Here is a 23,289-nt window from a genome sequence, read left to right on the forward strand (position 1 = left end):
ACAGGCCACTGAACTTCCCCCAAAATAATTCCCAGAGCAGATCTTTTAGAAAAACATCCAAACTTGATTTAAAAATAGTCAGTGATGGAGAATCCACCATGACCCTTAGTAAGTTGTTCTAATGGTTAATTACTCTCAGCATTAAAAATTATGCCTTATTTCCATCAAAGCTGTAGGTTTAGAAGACTCAAACTCAAAGACTTTAAAGGTCAAAAGGACCATCGTGATCATCTAGTCTGACCTCCTGCACACTGCAGGCCACAGAACCTCACCGACCCACTGATCAGGGAAGCCAAGGAATGAACACACACAGAAAATAAACTATCCTCAACACCCCTGAGATGGTCTCCTTTAGGTCAAGATTGAGTCATTAATAGAGCAGTGAGAAGGAACTTGCACTCAGGGCCGGTGCAAGGAAGTTTCGCGCCCTAGGCGAAACTTACACCTTGCACCCCCGCCCCCAGCCCTGCGGCAGCTCCCCTCCCGCCCCCTGCCCTGAGGTCCCCCCCCCCCCCGCGGCAGCTCCCTCCCGCCGAGGCGCCCCCTCTGCGGCATCTCCTCCCCCCCCGGAGAGCCGTGCGGCAGCTCCCCACCCCAGCTCACATCTGCTCCGCCACCTCCCCGAGCACGCCGCCCCCGCTCTAATTCTCCTCCCCTCCCAGGCTTGCGGTGCCAAACAGCTGATTGGTACCGCAAGCCTGGGAGGCGGCAGAAGTGGAGCGGCCACTGCACTGGGAGAGGGAGTCTGAGCCGCACGTGTCAGCGCGCCGCCGGCAGCCCAGCCCAGGAACGCGGTAAAAAAAAAAATTGGGGGCACCGCTTTTTGGTGTCCCCAAATCTTGGCGCCCTAGGCAACCGCCTAGTTTGCCTTAATGGTAGCACTGGCCCTGCTTGCACTGCCACTGACTGGACTGGATGGGGCTTGTTATATGGAGCAGACTTCAGTTCCCAGAGATTAATTGAATCCTTTTCACAAAAAATCTCATTAAAAGAAATACTGTAGTACTTTTCACACATTAAGACCCTGACAACGGTGTGGCATGATCTCACACAAAATGCCAATCTGGACTGTCAGAAAACGATTCTATTTAACATTATTTCATATTGAAAAGTAGATAATAAGGAAAAATATTTTTTACATTTTTTTCCATGTTAGTGACTTAGATACTGCTTCATCAAAGCCTATAAGTTTATGACATCAATGGGATTTAAAGGTGCTTAAAATTAAGCATGTGCTTAAATGCTTTCCTGAATAGAAAAGGACTTAAAAAGAACTTATTTTAAGTTAAGCACAGGTTTAAGTACTTTTCTAAACTGAGGCCATAATGAAAACAAAGCTCCTGCCCTCCCCCTTTTTTTAATCTCTGGCTACCACATACATTTCTGCTGCTTTGCACCTTAGATTTCACTAAAACCCTTTTTAAGTGGTGCAGAGAACTTGTGTTTTTATTTTTTAATTAATTCCATTCATTTTTACTAACCTTGCCTCTCCTATGTCCAGGAGGGAGCATACTTGATGTGGAGTATTTTAACCTCACACCAAACAGCATTTGTATTGTGAGTTTTAGTGTTCCTGGAACTGACCGTGGACTTTGGGTCCGATATATTCCAAGGGCTTCATCAGAAGAAGTCAGTACCAATCCTGATAGTGTCTCGTCATAAAGTCCACCTGAGTGTGGGGTTTGTGGTGGTGCAAGGTGTTTAGGTCCACTCTCTGACAGGTACTATGCAGGTACTGCCCCCAGAAGTGGAAAACTTTGGCCTAAGAGAGGATGTGGCAAGAGCTTCGGTGGGATGTGCTGATTCACTGTAGACTTTGAGCAGTCTCCACTGAGCCTATGAAACTCCCTGCAGAAACTAAAGCTGTCCTCCTCAATGGACCGCAGGGAAGGACAGTAATGGAAACAACACCCGGCTTCCCCTGGGTCAGAGTGGATCAGGCTCGTATGGAAAGGCACAATTAGCATCTCCTTGTGACAGAGGGTCTGAATTTGTCCTCTTGTCTATTCATTACTAATGTCAAGAATACGACATTGTTAACAATGACCAATGACCACTATCTCAGATGAGGTGTCCGAGACAAGAGAAGGAGAGGGGAAATTAATGAGGGAAATTCAGAAGGATACTTTTGTCACTAATCACAGACAACAGAGGAGACATAAGTTAAAAAAAATTAAAAGCTGTAGCCCTAGGCATCTTATACTAATTTTAGGGGTTTTTTTGGTTCAGTGAGTTATGATTCACTATTACAGCTGTGAGGTTCTGCAGAGAACAGGGAGAAACAATTGTTAGCTTAAATCTCAGGCAAGTACACCATTCTCTTTTATGGAACAGCATTTCTTTTACAGATTTACGTCAATTCACCAATCTAGAATCACTTTACAATACATGTACCAGTGCTAGCAATTTTCCTGTGACTCTCAAGACATTTGGAGTATTTCTCAGAGCCCTAGATCCTGATTGAGCTCAGCTTTCATTTTTAAAAAGTAGGTTTCTAGCTCTCTTGGCTGCAGAGAAAAGGGTTTGAAAATGTGAACCCTAAAAGCTGCGACACCAGAAGGCAACTAAAATGAACCTAAATTTTATTATTTTTAACATCTCCAAAGCCAAATTGTAAAAATCCCAACATGTATTAAAGCCCATCATGAGAGTTTTTCTTGCATACTTGGGGTTGGTGGTATTGAAGTCCAATGAAGCCCTGCGTAAGAGATAGGGCATAAACTGCATGTAGAGATTACAGAGACTTTGGCTGTAAATGTTCATAACTAAGGCTAAGATTTTGTCATGGTTTTCTTAGTAAAAGTCATGGACAGGTCATGGGCAATAAACAAAAATTCATGGAAGCCGTGACCTGTCTGTGACTTTTGCTGCTGCAGCTCCATGGTTTCCCCCACCACCGTGGTGGCTGGGAGCTGTGGGGTTTCCTCTCCACCCACGGTGGCTGGGAGCTGCAAAGTGACCAAATTTCCCAAAGAGAAATTGGGACACCCCAGCTGCTCACCTGAGGCGTCCCACTCCCACCGCGTGAGGCTGTTGCCCATCGCTGGAACTTTGCAGGGGCCCCCTATCACTTGTTGCTGCTGTCGCCTGTTGCTGGAACCCTGCCAGAGTCCCGCTGGCTGTCAATTCCAGAGTCCTGCAGCCCCTGGGGCTGAAGCAGAGAATGTCATGGAGGTCTCTGGACATCATGGATTCCGTGACTTCCATGACCTCCATGACATAAACGTAGCCTTATTCATGGCTAACCCCAGGAGTGGCACCGGATATAACCAGGGTGGATTTGTGACTGTGAGTGTCAAAATTCCTCACAAGGCACTCTTCTTATCCCAAAAGGAGGGTAATTTACTGTGGCCGTGAAGAGGGTGCAGGTTACTTTCCCCAGTCTGTCCAGCTGTGTGGGCTGGCATATACGAGAAGAGCCTGCCTGCTCCCTGCCCCCTTTTTCCCTGGTCCTAGTCACTTTATGGGTGGGAGCAGCAACCATTCTCTGAACAGGGCTTGGACTCAAGATCCGTACTTCTTCACCCCTACTCCTCTGCATTGGTGTATGACAGCTAGGTACAATCTAGTGCTCAGTGAATTCAATTAAAAACGTAGTTACCTGGACAATATCACAATGGCACTCTAATACTCTGATGAGATACAGACAGACAGACAGAAGTTGATCAATCTTGGTGTTGCTAGCGAGCCAAAAACACCAGTGAAATCTATGCTTAATTGATTCATGGCCACTCAGATGAACCCACAGAACAAAAGTGACAGTTAAACTGGGTTCTATTTGTAGCTTTGCCATCCATTTACTGGGGGATGGGGGGAGAGGGGAGAGGAGTAATAGATTTCTGTTTTTTCTAATATGTAATTTGTTCTCTTTTTGCTCCCAACTTTTCTTCCATTTATATCATTTTGGTGGCATGTTGACTTCAGTGGGACTGTTCGTATGCTTATTAAGCATGGTGCTTAAGTGCTTTACTGGATCAGGGCCAGAGTACTCAGCATTTTGTAATACTGAGCCCAATAAAATAAAGAAGCAAGAGAGTAACTGGAATCCTTTTAGATTAGGCCATGGAGCCCCAGGCCAGAACATGGCTTTGCTGCCACAAGGGAAAAAGATGTTCAGTAACAAATTCTGCAAACTAAGGCTTCTGAAACCTGAACACAAGGCCACAGAGAGAATGTGAACAGTATCTAGAGTTCCAGGAGAGAAGAAGCCAAAGGGCAGGGAATAACAGACACTGATCCTGGATGCTGCTGAATTGCCCTGCCAACACTCGGAAAACATTTCATGATTTCCCAGTATTGCTAACAACAGTTCTGCTCCACTGCTATTAGCAACGTTGGGAGCCGTACATTCTGAATTAGCATCTGGCAGATATTCCTGCTTCCCTGGAAATAATAATTCATTTAGAAACTTTTCACCTAATATAAATCTAGGGAAATGTTACACTAGAGTTTCCTGGCTACTGCCACCTGTTTGCAGTTACTCCCTTCAACTGGACATATTTAACTTAATCTAATCTAATTTAATATAATCTGGTCGATCATCTTCTGATAAGTGATTGCCACCTTGGTATCTCAATGCCTCCCAAAATTATGAAGTGTACACATGTTTTCGGTCTCCTTATTAGATGCTTTGGCTCACTCTCCTGTCTGAGTTGTTGCTTGGGTACTGTTCATTTCCCCCTCTTTTGTAGTGCATTGCATAGTAATCAGTAACATGTTCCCTCAATTTCCACAACAACAACATTTTTCAAATAATTAATTTGTGTTATTAAGGATTTTTACTTTGGGTCCCAGCTGGTAAAATATTTTACAAAATGTTATGACATTCTCAGAAAGAATCTTCAGAATGAATGTTCGAAACATTAGCTAGCAACTATTTGATTTTCAGTTAGTTTGGGTCAAATCCTGCTTTGATGTAAATCAGTTGAAGTTTTGCCACTGATTTCAGTGGCAGAAGCAATGGGCTCTTGTTCTTTCATTGTTTTTTTTATCAAAGTCTCTTTAAAGCAATTCTCAGACTTAATTTTTTGGTCATAGTTCTCAATTAAATAATAATGTACTTTTGAATGGGTATGGACTTCTCTATTTTACAATGCTCACTCTTCAGGGCTTACTGTCAAAACCCTCTTTGAGGATTTACAAAGACTGATTTAGGTCTAATTTCACATGCCTCGCTCATGTTAAATTTTACTCACACTTGCAGAAGTACATACACAGTAAGGCTTGTGGAATATGGCACATAAGGTTCTAATTCAACAAGGTGTTTAAAGAATGTATGTAATTTTGAGCATGTGAGCAGTATCATGGAAATCAATGATTTTAGGTGCTTTGTTGGTTTGAATCCTAAACATTAGCACCCCAGTTCAGGAAAGCACTTAAGCATGTGTTAAAGTTCACCCCATTCAGGAAATCATTTATGAGGACTTAATTGGGACTTTAACACGTGCTTAAGTGCTTTCCTTACTTGGGGTCCAGAAAGTGGAGAAAAGAGAGAGGAACAGAAATGTGTTTCTCTGAGGTTCAGTGGTTCATTCTGACAATGTCTTACTTGAGAGTGGTGAGTTCCGTAAGTGAGGGCTGGGTGGCCTTGAGATAGCTCTCCCTTCGTGCTGCAATCTTTGGCGATGGCTTCGGGCTGGTGTCTGAGTCCCCGCTATCATCGTCCCCCATGGCTTTAATATAACTGCCACTGCGCATCCGCCGGCATGGAATCTCGTCATCTTTGCCTTGTGGAGCGTACCCGCTCCATTCATCTTGGGGAACCTAGAGTAATAAACACAATTCACATATTCAATATACCTTCTTCTATAGCAACAGTAAGATTAGAAAACAGTAAATTGCAGCTGAGCTTTCACTGAAAGGATATATGACTCTGATCTTGGGTTTCTAAGTAAAGCCCAGTGGCTCCAGTACAGTTAACATATTTGCAGGGAAGAAAAGGGTCAGCCCTTTGCATGGTACAGAGGGGACAAATCTAGATTCTTGAATCAGAATCTCTTCTAACGGGGTGGGTGTATGTTCTGATCTGAACCCAACCCTAGGGTTTGGGTTCAGGATATATTCCACGCCAGAAGGCCTTACTTTCCATTTCCAGTTTAGATGCATGTTAAATGTAATGAAGCAGCATAGATAGTTGTGTGACTCTAAGCCTGTTTTCTATGTACTGCACCTTTTATAGTAAAGTGAACCCAATAGTCTGCCTGCAGGGATGCTCCCTCTGAGTTTCAGAAGTTCAAAATGGCTGTGTGTTCAAAATCACACCTATCCACCTCCTCTCTTATGGTGACTTTATATTTGTTCTTTCTCCTTGTTATTTCCTTTAATCTAAAATAAAATTTATCCAAACATTACATTTGCTCCTTGTTTATAGAAAATCATCACAATGAGAATGTGTTTTCAGACAATTTTGGAAATTCCATGAGGATAGCTGCTTTGTCCATGCCTTGCCTCCCATTCCTATTGCCCTGGGGTTACAGGCCATCATCTTGGGATGTGAAGTTGAGAAAACATATGCCTGCCTGAACAACAGTAGAAATGAGAGCAGATGTGAAGTGGAATAGGGTGACTGAAGGAGTGGTCCTGCAGTCAGTTCTTTGATTGCAGCACCCCAATTTTTCCAGATTGGTGTAATTTGAGTAGATGCTCCAAAATCATAAAAGCAAGTAGGCAACATTTTAAAGAAATAAAGTACCTGTAATCTTTAGTTTTTCCACCTATTCTTTTCTCCTTCCCTTTACTGCGATCAACATATAAAGGCAATTTATATGGCTCACACAGTGACCATTGCATGTTATACTAAATGGACACTGTCAAATTTTAGGGGTCAAAATTTGACCTACAACATTTGAATAGTAGTGTCCCCCAATAGGGATTACAATCTGTAGTCCCTTTTCATGTGGAAATTGGTGCTACATAAATTGTTAAATGTGATCCCACAACACACAACTTTCAATGCAGCTTACTGAGTGTGCATTGCTTCTTATATACTGGCTCCTTCTCCTCTTCTGTATTAAGCTTCTGTTTCTCTTCCAAAGTACCCCATGGGTGCAAATCCTGGCCCTACTGAAGTCAATGGGAGCTTTGCTACTGATTTCAGTGGAGTCAGGATTTCACCCCATAAGTCTACTCTTGCCTCTCTCTCTGCCATAATTTCTTTTTACCACTCAAGCGTCTCTCCTGACTGCTCCTTACTCCTTTGCACACTTCTTTCTTCATGCCTTCTTTTACACCCATCTATATCCTTGAAATAATTCCCAGTTACTGTCCTGAAAACTCTAGTTCTGTGAAGCTTTACAGTTCAAATGTCCACACAGCACACTGAGTTTGTTTTGTATTGTGTTGCACTCTATTGTACCTATTAATGTCTCAGGAATTTAAGCTCTTCAGAGAAGAGACATATTTTGGGTTGCGCCTAGTTCACCTATTATACAATCCCACGTACATTTACACTGCCCTATGGGAAAAAAAACCCACGCATTTAAATAAATCTCTCTTCCACCCCTCTCCTTCTGAGTAACTGGTGGGGGACTTGAAAGGAAGGTACTTTCAGCAGGAGGTACCAGATAAAGGGAAGGTGGGCCATCTGGAGATCAGGAGTTAAGAAACCAAACAAGAACTGTAAATTAGGCCCAAATCCAGCTTTGGTTTCATATTAACACCCCAGAGACTGATTTAGAGCTGATGCCCTGAAGATGATACACCTATCTCCAAATTTGGAGTTCCAGTTCATGCCCACTTCTTGTGTGTGTATATTTGTATATGTACATATCTTTTGATATTGGCTTTGACTTTGGATCCACAGCCTATAGAAATAGGGAGTATTTTACGCTTTTTCACCAGTACACTTATGACACACACACAAATCTCCTTTTCACCTTAGCTTCTTGCACCGTTTCTAGGGTAAATAAAATAAAATGCATGCAGTCCATACCCTCAGCATTTCTCAAATACACCTAAAAGCATGCAAAATCACCCCTTCCCCCTATCTCCTGTGTTGGGAGTAAAGAGTTGAGTTTCCAAATTGTTCAAAAGAAGTTGACACAAGATTAGTAAAATCAGGGCTTGTTGACATCATGAATGAAAAGTTGGGACACCTCACAAGAACTTTATAACATATAAGAAAAGCTCAGGAAAATAGATTTCTAGTCACCCTTAGGATAAAGATTATTTAAAGTCATATTATGTACAGTACATCTGGATGCTCTGAGGGAACATTTACCTCATAAATCATTTCTGTTTAATTTCCATTCATTATGTTTGATTTTAATAATAATAATAATTAATGGAGATATCCTATCTCCTGGAACTGGAAGGGACCTTGAAAGGTCATTGAGTCCAGCCCCCTGCCTTCACTAGCAGGACCAAGTACTGATTTTTGCCCCAGATCCCTAGGTGGCCCCCTCAAGGATTGAACTCACAACCCTGTGTTTAGCAGGCCAATGCTCAAACCACTGAGCTATCCCTCCGCCCCCCAAATAATATATGGAGATATACCTATCTCATAGAACTGGAAGGGACCCTGAAAGGTCATCAAGTCCAGCCCCCTGCCTTCACTAGCAGGACTAAGTACTGATTTTGCCCCAGATCCCTAAGTGGCCCCCTCAAGGATTGAACTCACAACCCTGGGTTTAGCAGGCCAATGCTCACCTTGTTATACTAAATTAATTAAAAACAAATTATACTGCATTAAATTAAAAACCTATATTAATGCAACATTAAGGCTGAGACTTTTAATTGGTCAAAAGTCCGGGAATTCAAAGTTAATACACATCACCCATATCTCAGCCAAGTTGTGCGCCTGTAGTTTTTGCATACTGTATGTATAGTTGGATGTAATGTTTTAGTATTTAGCTGTAATATAGATGAGACATAGTTGTTGTGGGAACCATAACTCTAACACAACAACTTAAGAAATTCGATGTCTTAGTGCATACAGTGCCTTTTGTCACAAAGATTATCCCAGTGGTTTAGATACTATTGAACAAGTTTCCGAAGCTGGTTGCAATGGGTTTGCCACATAAGCTCATACTTACACATGCAAATATGTAATTCCATGCACAAATGGGAGTCCTGTCCAGCTTTGAAAAGTTAGCTGTATGTGTGTGCACGTGAACACAATGCATCAGATCATCATTCAGAAGTCTAGGCTCTCCTAGCTCAGTGACACAGGCTTATTTAGTGAAAAACAACAAACAATCTTGTTAACATCCACTTTGCTGTTGCAGAGCTATGAGATGTGAAGGTACAGACTGAGAATTCAGAAGTCCAAGGACACCAAAAAGACAACTGGTTACTGCTGTCTGAACAATTCCAGAATGGGGGAACTTGCTGGTGCAAAAATAAGGAGGTAAAAAATTTCAAGTACCATTACTACACTGAGGCTGGTAGGGGAAGTCCATATTTGACAAAGAAAATGACAATATACATAGGTGCTGGAACTAGGGGTGCTGAGGGTGCTGCCGCACCCCCTGGCTTGAAGTGGTTTCCCTCAGATACAGGGTTTGCAGTTTGGTTCAATGGCTCTCATCATCCCCACTATACAAATTGTTACAGCACCCCTGAAAATATGGTAAGGGAAAAACTGAGCTAAACACAGAGTTATGTGATAACCCAGAATGCAGTACCACAAAGAGAAGTCTAATTTCAATTCATGGCATTTGGGAAGTCAGGATATGATACATACTGTTCAAGCTTCAGTGAACAAGGAAGTACAAAGACAATTTCACAAAAATAACCATTCATTAAAAAGGGGTGGTACTAGTTACAACTCACCCCCCCCCTCCGCCCCGAATGCTTATATAGTTTGCTTAGCTTGCTTGCAGAAATCTGTTTAAGCCGATTTTCATTTTTGCTTTGCAGGTATCAATTTTCTCAGAAAATATTATATTATTATATTATGCAGGACCTGATTCACTACTTACTCCAGTTTTATGATGGAGTAATTCTATCGATTTTAATCATGTTACACCACGGTAAAACTAACGAGGAGTCCTTGTTGCACCTTAGAGACTAACGGATTTATTTGGGGATAAGCTTTCGTGGGCTAAACCCCACTTCATCAGATGCATGGAGTGGCCCATTTCAAACAATTGACAAGAAGGATAGAGATCCTGTAGGTGTTTGTCTCAGAGATTGGAGCAAATGCGGTTGTATCTTTGTGTCACTACAAAAAGTAATTTCACTCTGCTAATACTCACACCTTCTTGTCAACTGTTTGAAATGGGCCACCTTGACTGCATTGGCCTCATTAGCACTACAAAAGTCATTTTCCCTCCCTTGGTATTCACCCCTTCTTGTCAACTGTTGAGAATAGGCCACTTCCACCTTAACTGAATTGGCTCGTTAGTACTGACCCCCCACTTGGTATGGCAACTCCCATCTTTTCATGTGCTGTCTATTTATACCTGCCTACTGTATTTTCCACTCCATGCATCTGATGAAGTGGGTTTTAGCTCACGAAACCTTATGCCCAAATAAATGTGTTAGTCTCTAAGGTGCCACAAGGACTCCTCGTTGTTTTTGCTGATACAGACTAACACGGCTAACACTCTTAAACCTGTCAGGGTAAAACTGTATCACAGTGATGAATCAGAGCATTTGCAAGGGGAAAAATGCTGATAAAGTAGTTGACATTTAATTTATTATTAGCTATGTCTCTATAACACCTTATATGAAACGATCTCAAAGTGCTTCACAAACATTAATAAATTAAACCACACAACCCCCTTACATGCTAGGCATTATTATTATTCCCCCTTTGCTGATGGGTAAATTGAGGCATAGAGCATTTAGGCCAACATTTTCATACTTCGTATAAAGTTAGGTATCTAAATCAACACAGTACTTAAGCTCTAAAATAAGTGACCTAATTTTCAGAGCTCATTTAGAGAGTCCCTATTATAGCTGATCTAGTATAGATTTACACGTTAAGTTTAGGCATCCAAATCTGATAATTTCGGTAGAAGCGATATAAGCACAATCTTAAAAAATGTGTTTGTGGCAGAGCGGAAATAGAACTCAGGAGTCCAGCTGAATCCCAACCCTCTGTCCTACCTACTAGACAAAACTCCTACTACGTATCAGATCCTTATTTTTAAAACTCAACAACATTAGATGTATTTCTTGTATTGCCACTTCTACACATCTTTTTAATATAAACAGTAATTTACTAAAAGTATTTCAAATCAATGCTGGGTTTTGTTTTTTTACTTATTGCCTCTACTTAGCCTCTTAAAGCAAAAAGCTTCTGTGGCTTAGTAGACTGATATCATCTGCTGTCACAGAAAAATGTTTCAGATTGTGGGGAAAAAATATATTGAGTACTCAGTCCTTAGAGAACTAAAAATAAAATTGACTATATATAACCAAAAATAAAACAAACAATAATATTTCCAAGGGCCTTATTATTACATTCTCAGATACGGTGTCACATATTACAGTGCTGAGCATCCAAAGGTACTGGGGAAATGTTGAGGAAAGGTGGCTATGTGAGTTTTCAGATCATTTTTTCTGATTGGGAGGTTTGCTCAGCTCTTGCAACTTTTGATGGCCAGCATGTATCTTGTAAGGTCAAATACTATGCTGCATGTAAGTATGTGTAGATAGTGGCTGCTGCCTTTGAAGATGCAGGGGAATAAGATCTCTATACCTGAGAAAGTACCTTCACTTTTCTTTAACGTTTAAGCATATTGTAATATCCAATTGCCTCAACAGTATAATTTTTTCCAGCATTAGGAATATTATACTACAGCCTAACTAAATTAAACCATCCTGCATCACACAGAATATTTTTATTTCCAGAAGAGAGGGGGAGAAGGAGGGACACAGAGAGAAATATAGAGAGAACAGTGGAAAATAAAAGCCAAATCCAAAGAATGTCCCCTCTTTAATTAAAATCTCATTTTTATTATCAAGCTGTTAAACAAAATAATATGGAGACTAGAGGTATTTTATTTTGCAAGTGGGCTTTAATAAATTTAAAGTGAGATCTTTCATAGTGATTTTTCATTCTTTACAGAACTAATAACGAAGAATGTGCTTTAATTAAACAAAAAAGTCTGATGAAATAGAAAACAAATGTAAGGAAGAAAAATAGCACCTAACAGAGGCCTCAGAACTGGGTCAGCTAATGAAACACACCACTTCCATTATAAGTAATCACGTAGAAATATAATGTTCCTTACAAGTATGAAAAATAATATTGACTATGGTTTCTTTCTTTCTGCTCAAACATCAGCTATTAGATTTACTGTACCATAAACAGACCATGCAAAACACATACAGTCAATAGCCAATCCCTTCACTGGTTTCAGTTGCATTTGCTGTGCCATTTACATGCTCTGATCTTTATCTAAATTTATTTTGCTCTGAAAGAGACTAAATTTATCATTAGCAAGCTTGCGGTGACTGGTAAATTTCTTTTCGTATTCTTTTTGTGTAAAAAGCTGGATTTTTCTTATGTATATTTCTGGGTCCCCAAATAAACAAAAGACAGGTATATAGTGGCATTCAAGTGCTAGATTATTCATCTCTAATTCACACATTGGATGAAATTTGAAATAAACTCCAGCATGTGAGGATAAAAATATGGATTTTATTCAGGCTTTAAACAATAAAAAAAAGAATATTTTCCTTTCTGTTGCCTAGAATGTTTATTAACTTACCTTATTAGATGAAATATCAAACAGACTGTCTTTTTGGCAAATTAAGTTCATTATTCATCTCAATTTTGATTTGGGTTACTGCAGCTGAGAGCATTAAGCTTCTCCCTGTGCTTTGCCAATGCAATGTGGGTGACTGGAAGTAAACACAAGGGCTGGAGGGGAGTGGCTGGCCATCACTCAACAGTAGACTCGTAACTTTAGCTTTCTATTAGTATGCAAATACTTAATGAAATGAAATCACACAACTAAGAACAATACTTAATGACTCCTCAGTGCAGATTTTCAAACCCATGCAGTTTGGTTCTCCTAGCAGTTATTATGGCTATTTTGTATGTTAGAGAAAATTCAATTGCCCTCTTCCACTTTCTAGGTCTATTCTTGGCAATCATGAACACTGAATTCTTAGAACAACAAAAGTGAATATCACAGCATCCTTTCAATGTGCATGTTTTAGGAGTCACTGAAATATGCAAAAAAGGAGGACTTAAGATATAATTAACACTATATGTTTTACTGTATTTAAAAATAACCTTCAGCAGTTTTCAGAAAAGCAGATATGTAGGTTATTTCCATTTAGAGAAAATCAAATATCTGCAATATTCTTGCCAACTGTTTCAACTTGTGGGATTTTAGCAATGAGGTTCTATTTTAAAATCAGTTCATTTGACTGAAATACCTGTATGCATCTTTACATGGGGAAAAACTCGTATTAGATTCCTAACAGCCAAGACCAACAAGACTGAGTCATACTGTTCTTAGCTTAGACCAGTCTGCCTGCATTGGGTAATGCAGTTATGGTGCTTTTTGATCTCTACTTCAATCTTGGAATAAGAAGCTTAATTTAAAATAGCAGAAATATTCCTTACTCCCCACCCTTAAAAAGAGAAGCATCACTTTCAACATTTATCTCCAAACTACTGTACATGTCTCCATTAGAAATGGGCCCACATTGTAGAGTTCAGACCAGATTTAGATCTGGATCCAAACTGTCCCTGAGGATGGGGTTGTCCAGAATAGCGTTTGGTTTGGGCCCACTATAGAAAGACCCAATCCACAAAATTCAGATTAGAACATCCCCAGTGTTCATGGTGATAGGAAGGTATCAGGTCCTGGGTTCTGAGATGGGATCACATCTAGTCTGTTTTCTCTCTTAGTATCAACTGGAGTTGTTACCAGGCATCAACTTTAATGTCTTAGATACAGTTTCCACAAACACATCTCACAGCTTCTAAGGTACTTTATGATGGGATAACTCAAACAGCTGTATTTAATGGCCCCTTTATACTATATAATTAACACTATATGGCATCACACAGCTGAGAGGAGGCATAAATCCAAGTGATAGAATTTTATACAGAGTGGTAAACATGCTGTTGGAATGAAAGGATGTTCAAGCAAGATGGACAGTGGAACTAAAAGTCAAATTAGAACAATGTATTGTGTATATGTGTACAGTCACCAACATTGAGAAGTAATGGAACTGTGAAGGAACTAGTGGATGGGAAACAACAATCTCAAGTACAATGGCAGATAAAATTGCAGGCATAATCATTAAAGAGCGGACATTGTCATAGAAGATCTAGCTAGGTACTTACAGGGCCTGCATCAGTGGGGTACTGAGCAACTAATGGGACAGCTATGCCAAAGACCAGTCTTTAACTAATTGTATGAGAAAATGGTGGTTGTTAAAGTGAAATATACAGTGATGCCATCCTTACCAACTGCAATAACAAAGGTGATGGAAAGTTATTGTAGGGTAAATTTAAAAAGAGGTTGCAAGAGGAAGACAGGATTACTTAGCAATGTTCTGCTAAGGGGGGGAGGGATAGCTCAGTAGTTTGAGCATTGGACTGCTAAACCCAAGGTTGTGAGTTTGATCTTTGAGGGGGCCACTTAGGGATCTGGGGCAAAAATCAGTACTTGGTCCTGCTAGTGAAGGCAGGGGGCTGGACTCGATGACCCTTTGGGGTCCCTTCCAGTTCTCTGAGATAGGTATATCTCCATATATATTTATGGGTTATTTTCATAGGAAAGATTTTTCACAGCACAGCAAAGGTGTCTTGGATAGATACAGAATTAGGCTGAAGACTATGTATGCCTAAGTAGAAGATCTGGTTGAATTATTCATTATGAACATATTTGTTGCAAATTTAGCTCCCATTTGTGAATCATTTACAAACCCATCCCAATTTCTACAGATCTACTCATTATTCATAAGCATTCACCAACAGGTTGGATGACCAATTTTCATGGTTGAAAAATCACTTTTGGGTGAATTGTGTTTTTCTGGTATAAAATGTGAGATAAATAACCAGTTATGCTACTGATGAAATGGGCTGTAGCCCACAAAAGCTTATGCTCAAATAAATTTGTTAGTCTCTAAGATGCCACAAGTACTCCTGTTCTTTTTTGCAGTTATGCTACAGTTCATGAAACTTTTGGGATTCACAAACTTTTTCATGAATACCTGGAGATCGTTCAAATACCTGAGAATAATATAATCACATTATTATATTTGGTGTTTTATTTGCAAGTATATTTTTCTTTTCAATTATTTCACCAGCTTTATTAAGAAGTATGAAATAGAAATCAGGATAAAATGATAATAGGAGGCTTCAACTTTAGCCGTTTTGCAGAACTGATAAGAAAATTGCAGCTGTGAAGGATAGATTTACCATTCAGTGGAAGAAAGGAGTGGAGAATCAAGTTCTAGATACGTAAGCTGCAGCAGAGAACAAATAGCATCTTCCCTAGATATGTATGCAAGACAAGGACACATTGAGTAGATTAATTTAGTAATCACTTCACCGTGACAGAAATGCAAACAAAGTTCACAAGAAAAACAAGTAGAGAATGATTGCAAATTCAGATGAATGTGCACAGATAAACCCAGCAAAACAGATTTTAAACAAATTACTATCCCAGAAGAATAAACAATTTACCAGGTGATTTAATAGACTAAATGATCAAATAATATGATATCTCACAATACAGATTAGCACCAGGAAGTTAAGCAATAAACTCAATTTAGCCTTACAAAGAAATGGGACCAGAGAAGCTATGGGATACCTACTGAATCATCTTACAAAGGAGGTGCCTGGTCCTAAGAAAAGAAAGCAGGATTTACTGAAGCAGAAGAGTTTCTTTACACCGAGTAGTTTATGGACATTGTTGATGGCCTCCAACAGGGTCTAAGCCATAAGAGAAAATAAGACATAGGCTCTGGGACAAATCAGGCCCTTCTTTACCAGATCCAAACTACAATAAACTAGAAAATATGCATCTCATACTCAAGCCTTTTGGCTTACAAGTTTCACAGATTTTTTTCCAAGTCGCTTGTTCATGGGCTGCTGGACAAAGCACGGTATGTTGATAGCTGCATAGGATTTCTCACCTACTGGATACCTCACTTTCCCACCCCACCCTGCCACTTTTCTATTGCTGAGTCTTCCTTGAACTGTAGCTGCCAGCAGCAAAGTTCTACTTTTTCTGCTGCCCTATGCCAAGAATATAAAATTATTATTTATACTGTGGTAGTGCCTAGGGGCCCCCAGCCAAGGCCCTCACTGTGCAAGGCACGGTACAAACACATAAGAAAAATATAGTCTTTGCTCCAAAGAGCTTAGTGAACTCTAATTAAAGCCAGGAAATAAATAGCTTGCTTTCCCTATCCTGTGTATCTTGATACAAATGATTACAGTGTGTCATGAAAAAACACGACTGACCCAAATAAAAAAAATGGGGGAAAATATGAAAAATAATCTGTGCATTTTTTTCTCTCTTTACAGATAGGCGAAGGCTATGAAAACAATTATGGGGAATATCCAGCAGTAAATACATCATTAGAGACTAACTGTGTAGTGTGGTAGTGCTGGTGCATGAATTACCATAGATCCATAAAATTAAGAATGGTAAAATATCTATGCATTTAGACCGTTTTTAGGCCAGGGAAGTATTGCTTCCTACATTGCAAATTCTAGTGATATGTCTAGCTTAGAACATTCCAATGGACTGTCTACCATAAGCCTTGGGAAACTTCCACTACCTAACAAATCTCACTGTCAAGGCATGGGGAACTATCATGGATAAAATAAGAATGCTCCTTCCCATTTCCCGCCCTCCGCTGCTTGGACCATTTCTAGAGCTGAACCAAATCAGAATATTTTCTTGAGGTAAGGAAAAGTTCAATACCAGACTGTACCCCATTCCCTTCCCTCCCACCAACACACACCTACTTCCCAGAGAAGAGATGGGGTAGTTCTAATTTACCCTATGCCCACATAAAAGAATCATCTATTCTCTCCCAAAGTCCACATTAATGAAAGCGCCTGTGCACGGTCTCCATCCCCAGTTATGCTGCAGAAGCACAGAAGTATCAGCCTAAGAATAGTGCGAGATGTAAAGGAGCAGGTGTAGCAGGACCTAAGAGTGAGGATCTGCCTTTCACTACTGTAGAAATGGTGGGATGGCAAGTTTCCCTGCCCCTATAATATTTCACTTGGGACTTTATCAGAGCAGGTCTACCAGAAACACCATCCCCATAGGAAGCGGCAGAGGCAGTAGGCAAGACACCACCCTCTCAGAAAAGCAGGTGAGAGGAGAGGTGGTCTATCAGCCATCCCCCTAAAACAGCACAGGGGAACTCACAGCTACTTGTATAGAAAATGGAATTGGGAGGGGGTCCTACTAGCCACTTCCACTTAGCTTTCCTACAACTATTGGAGCCTATTGGAGAGAGGAAAGATTGTATTAAGAGGAAAGAATGGGTCCTTGAGGAACATCCATAGGTTTGGATAGCAACCTGAGGTTTGGAGTCTGCTCTGAATCCACACTCCAAACCTTCAGAGATTAAGCCATCTCTAATATGGACAAATGCGAATTGGGGACTAGACTGAAATGATCAAACTTAAGTTATTTCTTCTACAGAGTGAGATTGTTATTGCTCATTATTTCTACTTCTAAATAATGAGGTGTTCTGATACTACAGTAATAGAGGCCATAAAAACAGGCAGGCATGGGGTGAGGGGAAGGGTTGAGAGAACTATTTCACTTGTGACCCATGCCAGACTCAAGCCTGCAGCTTCACAGAAAAAAAAAATCACATTGAATATTCAGTAGAACAAAAAAGTCACGTATCCATTGTGTTCAGACATTTATAGCACAAGGACAGTTTGCATAAATAAAACACTAGCCTCATCCAAGGATCATGTAGTCAGGGGCGGCTCTAGGCACCAGCAAAGCAAGCACGTGCTTGGGGCAGCCCATTTGCAGGGGCGGCAGGATCAAGCATGGGAGCTGAGAACCAACAGGGGGCCCTGGGAGCTGTAGTTCCTTGGTTAGCTCCCTGCCTATAGAGCCAGCCCTGGAGCAGGGAAAGAACTACATTTCCCAGCATTCCCTTGGCCACTACAAACAGGAAAGAGGGGGAGGGAGTGAGGTAGCTGAGACCTCATGCTGCAGCCTGCTGTGAATGGAGAGCTGCGCTGTGAGTAGGGATTCCATATTTTAACATTCAAAAAATAGGACACTCCACAGGGAGGGAGGGTAGCCCCACCCTGCCACCATCCACTCCCTCTGACTGCCCCCCACTGAAACCCCAACCCATCCAACCCCCCCTGCTCCCTGTCCCCTGATCACCCCTGCCCCTAACTGCCCCCCAGGACCCCACCCCCTATCTAAGCACCGCTGCTCCTTGTCCCCTGATTGCCCCCTCCCGGGACCCCAGCCCCTAACTGCCCCTTGGGACCCCACCCCCTATCTAAGCCTCCCTTCTCCTTGTCACCAACTGCCCCCTCCTGAGACCCCCCCCAACTTCCGCCCTAGGACCCCACCCCCTACCTGTCCCCTGACAAACCCCCGGGACTCCCATGCCTATCCAACCACTGCCTGTCCCCTGACTGCTCCCCCAACCCCCTGACCCATCTAACCCCCCCTTCTCCCTGCCCCTGACTGCCCCCCCAAACCTCCGCCCCATCCAACCCCCCAGCCCTTACCGTGCCACTCAGACCAGCGTGTCTGTCTCCGCGCAGCGCCAGACACACTGCTGCATACATGCTGCCGTGCTCCCCCGCGGCGCCACAGGGCCCCTCCCCCCCCGCCCCAGCACCTGCCTTCCAGATTTGAACACCTCAAAATTCAGGAGTGCTCAAGCTCAGTTTGGGCAGCTGTTACTTCATTTCTCCCAAATCAAATATACTGATCCACTGTAACTTGCTGTAGAAAAAGTAGGATAAAATTGAGCAAGAAATGCTTCCCAGTGGTTATTAGGACTGGAATTGTTATTTTCAACAGCCATTGCCTTTTTTGTTTGTTTGTTTGTTTGTTTGTTTAAAAGGAAGACAGTGATATTGCATTGGCAAATTCCCCATTGAAAGAAAGAGTGGAACAAAAGAATAATAAAGGCACCTCAACTTTTCCTCATTTATGTAGGACAGTCTTATAACATGCATCCAGATATCCTCCAATCACACAAGCTGAAAATTGTTCCACTTTACTGCAGTTCTGTAACCATATGGGAACCAATCCTGTCTGTGTTCTGTGCACATCCAAAATTCCTGCTGAATGACCTGCCGTGGGAGCGAGTTACCAGTGACCCAGGGCTGCGGCGGAAGGAGGGTGCAGGTGGGGGGGGGAGAGCCCAGGGCTGGGGCGGCAGGAGGTGTGTGTGTGGGGCAATGGGGGGGGGGAATGAGGGAGCCCAGAACTGAGGTTGCAGGGTGTGTGTGTGGGGGGGGAGAGCCCAGGGCTGGGGCAGCAGGGGGGGCGCGGCGAGGATACCAGGGCTGGGACGGGGGGCAGCCAAAATTTTTTTTGCTTGGGGCGGCAAAAAACCTAGAGCCGGCCCTGCATGTAGACCACTTGCTGAGTCATCAATAGCAACTTAAATTATAAGTGAGTTGAAAAGAGCATCTAGTAATCTGGTTAACGAGTTAAAAAAAAGCAGCAAAGAAATACCACATTAGTCAAAGTCATTATCAGAGTTGTCCAACACTATCATGGCTTTGTAATGAACTAGTTTTATCTCAATTAGTACATTTCAAATTGTCCTAACACAGGAAACCAGCCTACCTATGTTTCAACAGGAAACAAAAAAACAGTTGAAACATATCTACATCTTATTGACAGAAGGATACTGATTATTTTTATTTATAATATTTATATTGCAGTAGAGTTTACAGGCCCCAATTAGGATTGGGGCCCGAGTGTTCTAGGAGCAGTACAAATACAAAGGAAATATTGTACATGCCATAAAGGGCTTATAGTCTCAGATGACAAGTGATATGTGAAGGGGAAGGGAATGGGAAGCAGTTAAATATGCACAATTTTTTACTAACACATACATTTGCTATTTTTAAAAATTGTCAATAAATAACAGTTTCAGTTGTCTCAGACTGCCTCATACACTAGCAATTATTACCTGACTGATGTCTTATAATGCTAGCAATGTAAATTAGAGCTTGATTAAGATTTTCCTCTGCTTTTTAGCAAATTCCAAACACTGACATTTCACAGTTTTTTTTCAAAGTATATAATAATAATAATAAATAATCAGGACATAAATAGCATGTCATATGTATAAGAGAACGTTCAGTCATTCTAATTCCATGCATTGTTGGACATATTTCCATGAAGATACAGATACTCTCCTCTAATTCCACTTATAAGCCTATTCCTGTCAATTAAATATTATCTAACAGTCCCTCTGGAAGTGCTTATTTGAAGCTGATGTTGGCATAGTTTTTTACTCTTTTCTCTCCATCTGGTTACACACTGAATTGTCAGCTATTTTATCAATACCTGCCTGGAAACTGAATGAGTAAACAAACAACAAAAAACTTCAAATCCAAAATAACCAAGACATTCAACTCCAAAATTAAAATTTCTTCTAGCTCCCAAAACTCAGATTGAAGAAAACTACTGTATCAAACCTTTAAAATTGTAACTCAGCCCTAAAGTCCCTCCCCACTCCATACGCGCATCTATACACACACCCTGAGAATACATACTTTCTCCATTTCCCCTTCCCCCATGTTGCTATAAATTAATGGAAAATATACACATCCTTTCAAAGCTTAGTATTCTAAATGATTTTATATGCCATTTAACCTGTAGAGCTCAATTTTAAAATGTGGGTGCCTTAATAGGACATCTGAATCCTTCCCTTTATCTGAGTAATGACCTGAGCAACAAAATGTGGAAACGGAATGTCCCATAAAGGTAACCACGTTAGAAAAATGGGCTGCTGTAAACATATAAACATGCAAGAGTCCCACTATTTTAAAGCAAAACAAAGTTCTCTTCTCAAACCTCTTTTTTCCTCATGGTCTTCTCTCTTCTCTGTGTGACGTTATTCCATTTTACACATACACTTAGATGTGCCATAACTGCTTCGTTTAAAACGCATAAAAGCTATCCACAGCTCAACTAAGAATGAAACAGTTTTAATATTTTCTGATCCATGTTTCTGCCACACACATTCACCGGCAGTATGATAGCTCCAAGAGCAGACATCTGATTCTTGACATTTAAAGATACAATACTGGTGAAAAATAGTGACGCTTTATTAACTGCAAACAGCTTGTGAGGGAGTAGGTGATGTACTCTTAAAGTGTATAATCAGAACAAGCAATCATTACAGCCTTTCAATTTTATGTTTTTGAATCAATGCCATAAGAAAGAGAAATAGCCAGAGATACAAATCTGGACACTTTACAATAACTATTTAATCTTTTGTGGAAAAACAGCTAGCAGTTTTTTTTACTGGTGTATAAAGGATTAAGACATCTCAAAGTTTCCAAAGGGTCTCCAATTTTCATAATAAAATAAGAACTAATGAAGGCAAATCCTGAAATTACAGAAACCAAAGAATTTGTATACTGGTAACCATTAGTGCTGGAACTAAGGTTGCTGGGGGTGCTGCAGCACCCCCAGGCTTGAAGTGGTTCCCATTATATACAGGGTTTTCAGTTTGGTACAATGGCTCTCAGCATCCCCACTAGAAAAATTGTTCCAGCACCTCTGCTGGTAACATCCTGTTGAGTGACATTGTAATGCTAAATACAAGCAAAGCAACCTCCAATTCCCTATGTCCCTGCTGTGACTGCCTTTTGAATCCAACCCCCCCCCCAAAGCTCTCATTCTTCCCACACGCGCAAAAATAAATAAATAAATAAATAAATAAATACATCAGCCTGTTGCCCACTGGAAAAGTTCATTTGAAACTTGACTTTTAGCAATAAAATGCAAATTTATTTTAAATTTTATCTGGATTACCCCTTTCCCTTTTCTACATCCAATGACCTCTCAAAACATGATAGACGATGACCTCTGAAATATCAGAGTGAAAAAACATCTGCAAAAAGAACAATTCAGTAAACAGCAATCAGTGCTAAATACTATACCTGAAGGTATTGACAAGACCGCTCCTGTTGACATGTCTCTGACTTCACTAGTGTCTGATCCATATTAACTGAAGCTTTCTGGTAAACCTCACGGGCTCTGCTCACTGTCAATGTAGAGGACCAAGAGCTTTTCTTCATTAACTGGGCATCCAAATTCACGGGCAGGTTTGCACAAGTAGAGCATTTGACATCATTATTGCTTTTGGATGACTTCACAGTATGTTGACTTACAGTATTATAGGCTTCCATAAAGTACTGAGAAGTGGAACGATCGGGGCACCTTCCCATAGTCATAACTCCACTGGGACCATGATAAATGCAAACATCATTGTCCAAGTTGTCATCTGAACTCCACCATCCTGGTGCATTGGATCTGGACTTGCCTTCTGACCTCCTTTCTTTACTCTTGCTACGCTTCCCATACCTCATAGTCTGTGTCTCCTCTGGACTTGCTTTGCCACCATTGACACTTCCCTTTGATGGTCCCTCAAGAGAATGAGACTTTGTGAAGAGCTTTTGAACAGAGTGAACTAAGTGGCGGATCCTCCCTGGACTGTCACTGCGATGTTCCACGGCAGTCCGTTTGTATTGTAAGGTATGGTAGCCATCACGATTAAGAGGCAACTGCCTTTCAAACTGGTCCAAAAGATTGGCAGGAATGCGATTAGTTTTGTTAGCTGTTCCATGGGGAACAAGAGCACACTCGTCTTTAAGTTCATGGTGGGAACTGTAATGTCGCCGAGGAAATGTGCTGCTGGCAATTTGATCATTATAAGGTACCATGCATTCTGCCTGAAAAGAGTTTCTCTGAGTATAATAAGGGTGATCTGCAGGGTGAGGGTCCACTGGATTTAACAAATATGGCTGCCTGTCTGGGTGATGTGGCAGACTGTCACATGGAGGGTCACAGGTAATCCCATGATGATGACTGCGGTTGCTGGATAATCCTTTCATTGTTGACGTAAAGAGTATCCCAAAGTCATCTAATATGTATAGTTACGTTACAGACAGATCTCAGAGAAAGGCCTAGAAGAATGGAAAACAACAGAAGATGTGAGATATTTAAACCACTGCAGTAACTGACATGCATATTTTTCATATAATTGCCTTTAATATTAGAAATCTTAAACATAAAATCCTTTCTCACACCCCTTTGTTAGACAATTGGTCACCCCTTATGCATGGCATTAGATCATCACAGAAAGGATAGCTCAACAAATTACAAA

At 41.1% G+C, this 23,289-nt stretch overlaps 1 protein-coding gene across 4 annotated transcripts in view; it reads right to left on the minus strand.

Moving 5' to 3' along the window:
• DLGAP1 (DLG associated protein 1) overlaps positions 1 to 23,017 on the minus strand; it is a 219,123-nt gene extending 196,106 nt beyond the window's left edge. For 2 of the 4 annotated variants that reach the window (XM_065397967.1, XM_065397966.1), the window contains exons 1-2: positions 22,064 to 23,017; positions 5,549 to 5,763 (exon numbers count right to left, since the gene is read on the minus strand). In XM_065397967.1, the coding sequence (XP_065254039.1) occupies positions 5,549 to 5,763; positions 22,064 to 23,017 (1,169 nt within the window). Of the gene's footprint in view, positions 1 to 5,548; positions 5,764 to 12,662; positions 12,714 to 22,063 lie in introns of those variants that run through there. The other 2 variants (XM_065397969.1, XM_065397968.1) reach the window with 1 other exon arrangement.
• Between the last annotated feature and the right edge of the window lie 272 nt (positions 23,018 to 23,289).

This window comes from Emys orbicularis, chromosome 2 (genome assembly GCF_028017835.1).
Source record: "Emys orbicularis isolate rEmyOrb1 chromosome 2, rEmyOrb1.hap1, whole genome shotgun sequence".
Taxonomy (NCBI): Eukaryota; Metazoa; Chordata; order Testudines; family Emydidae; genus Emys; species Emys orbicularis.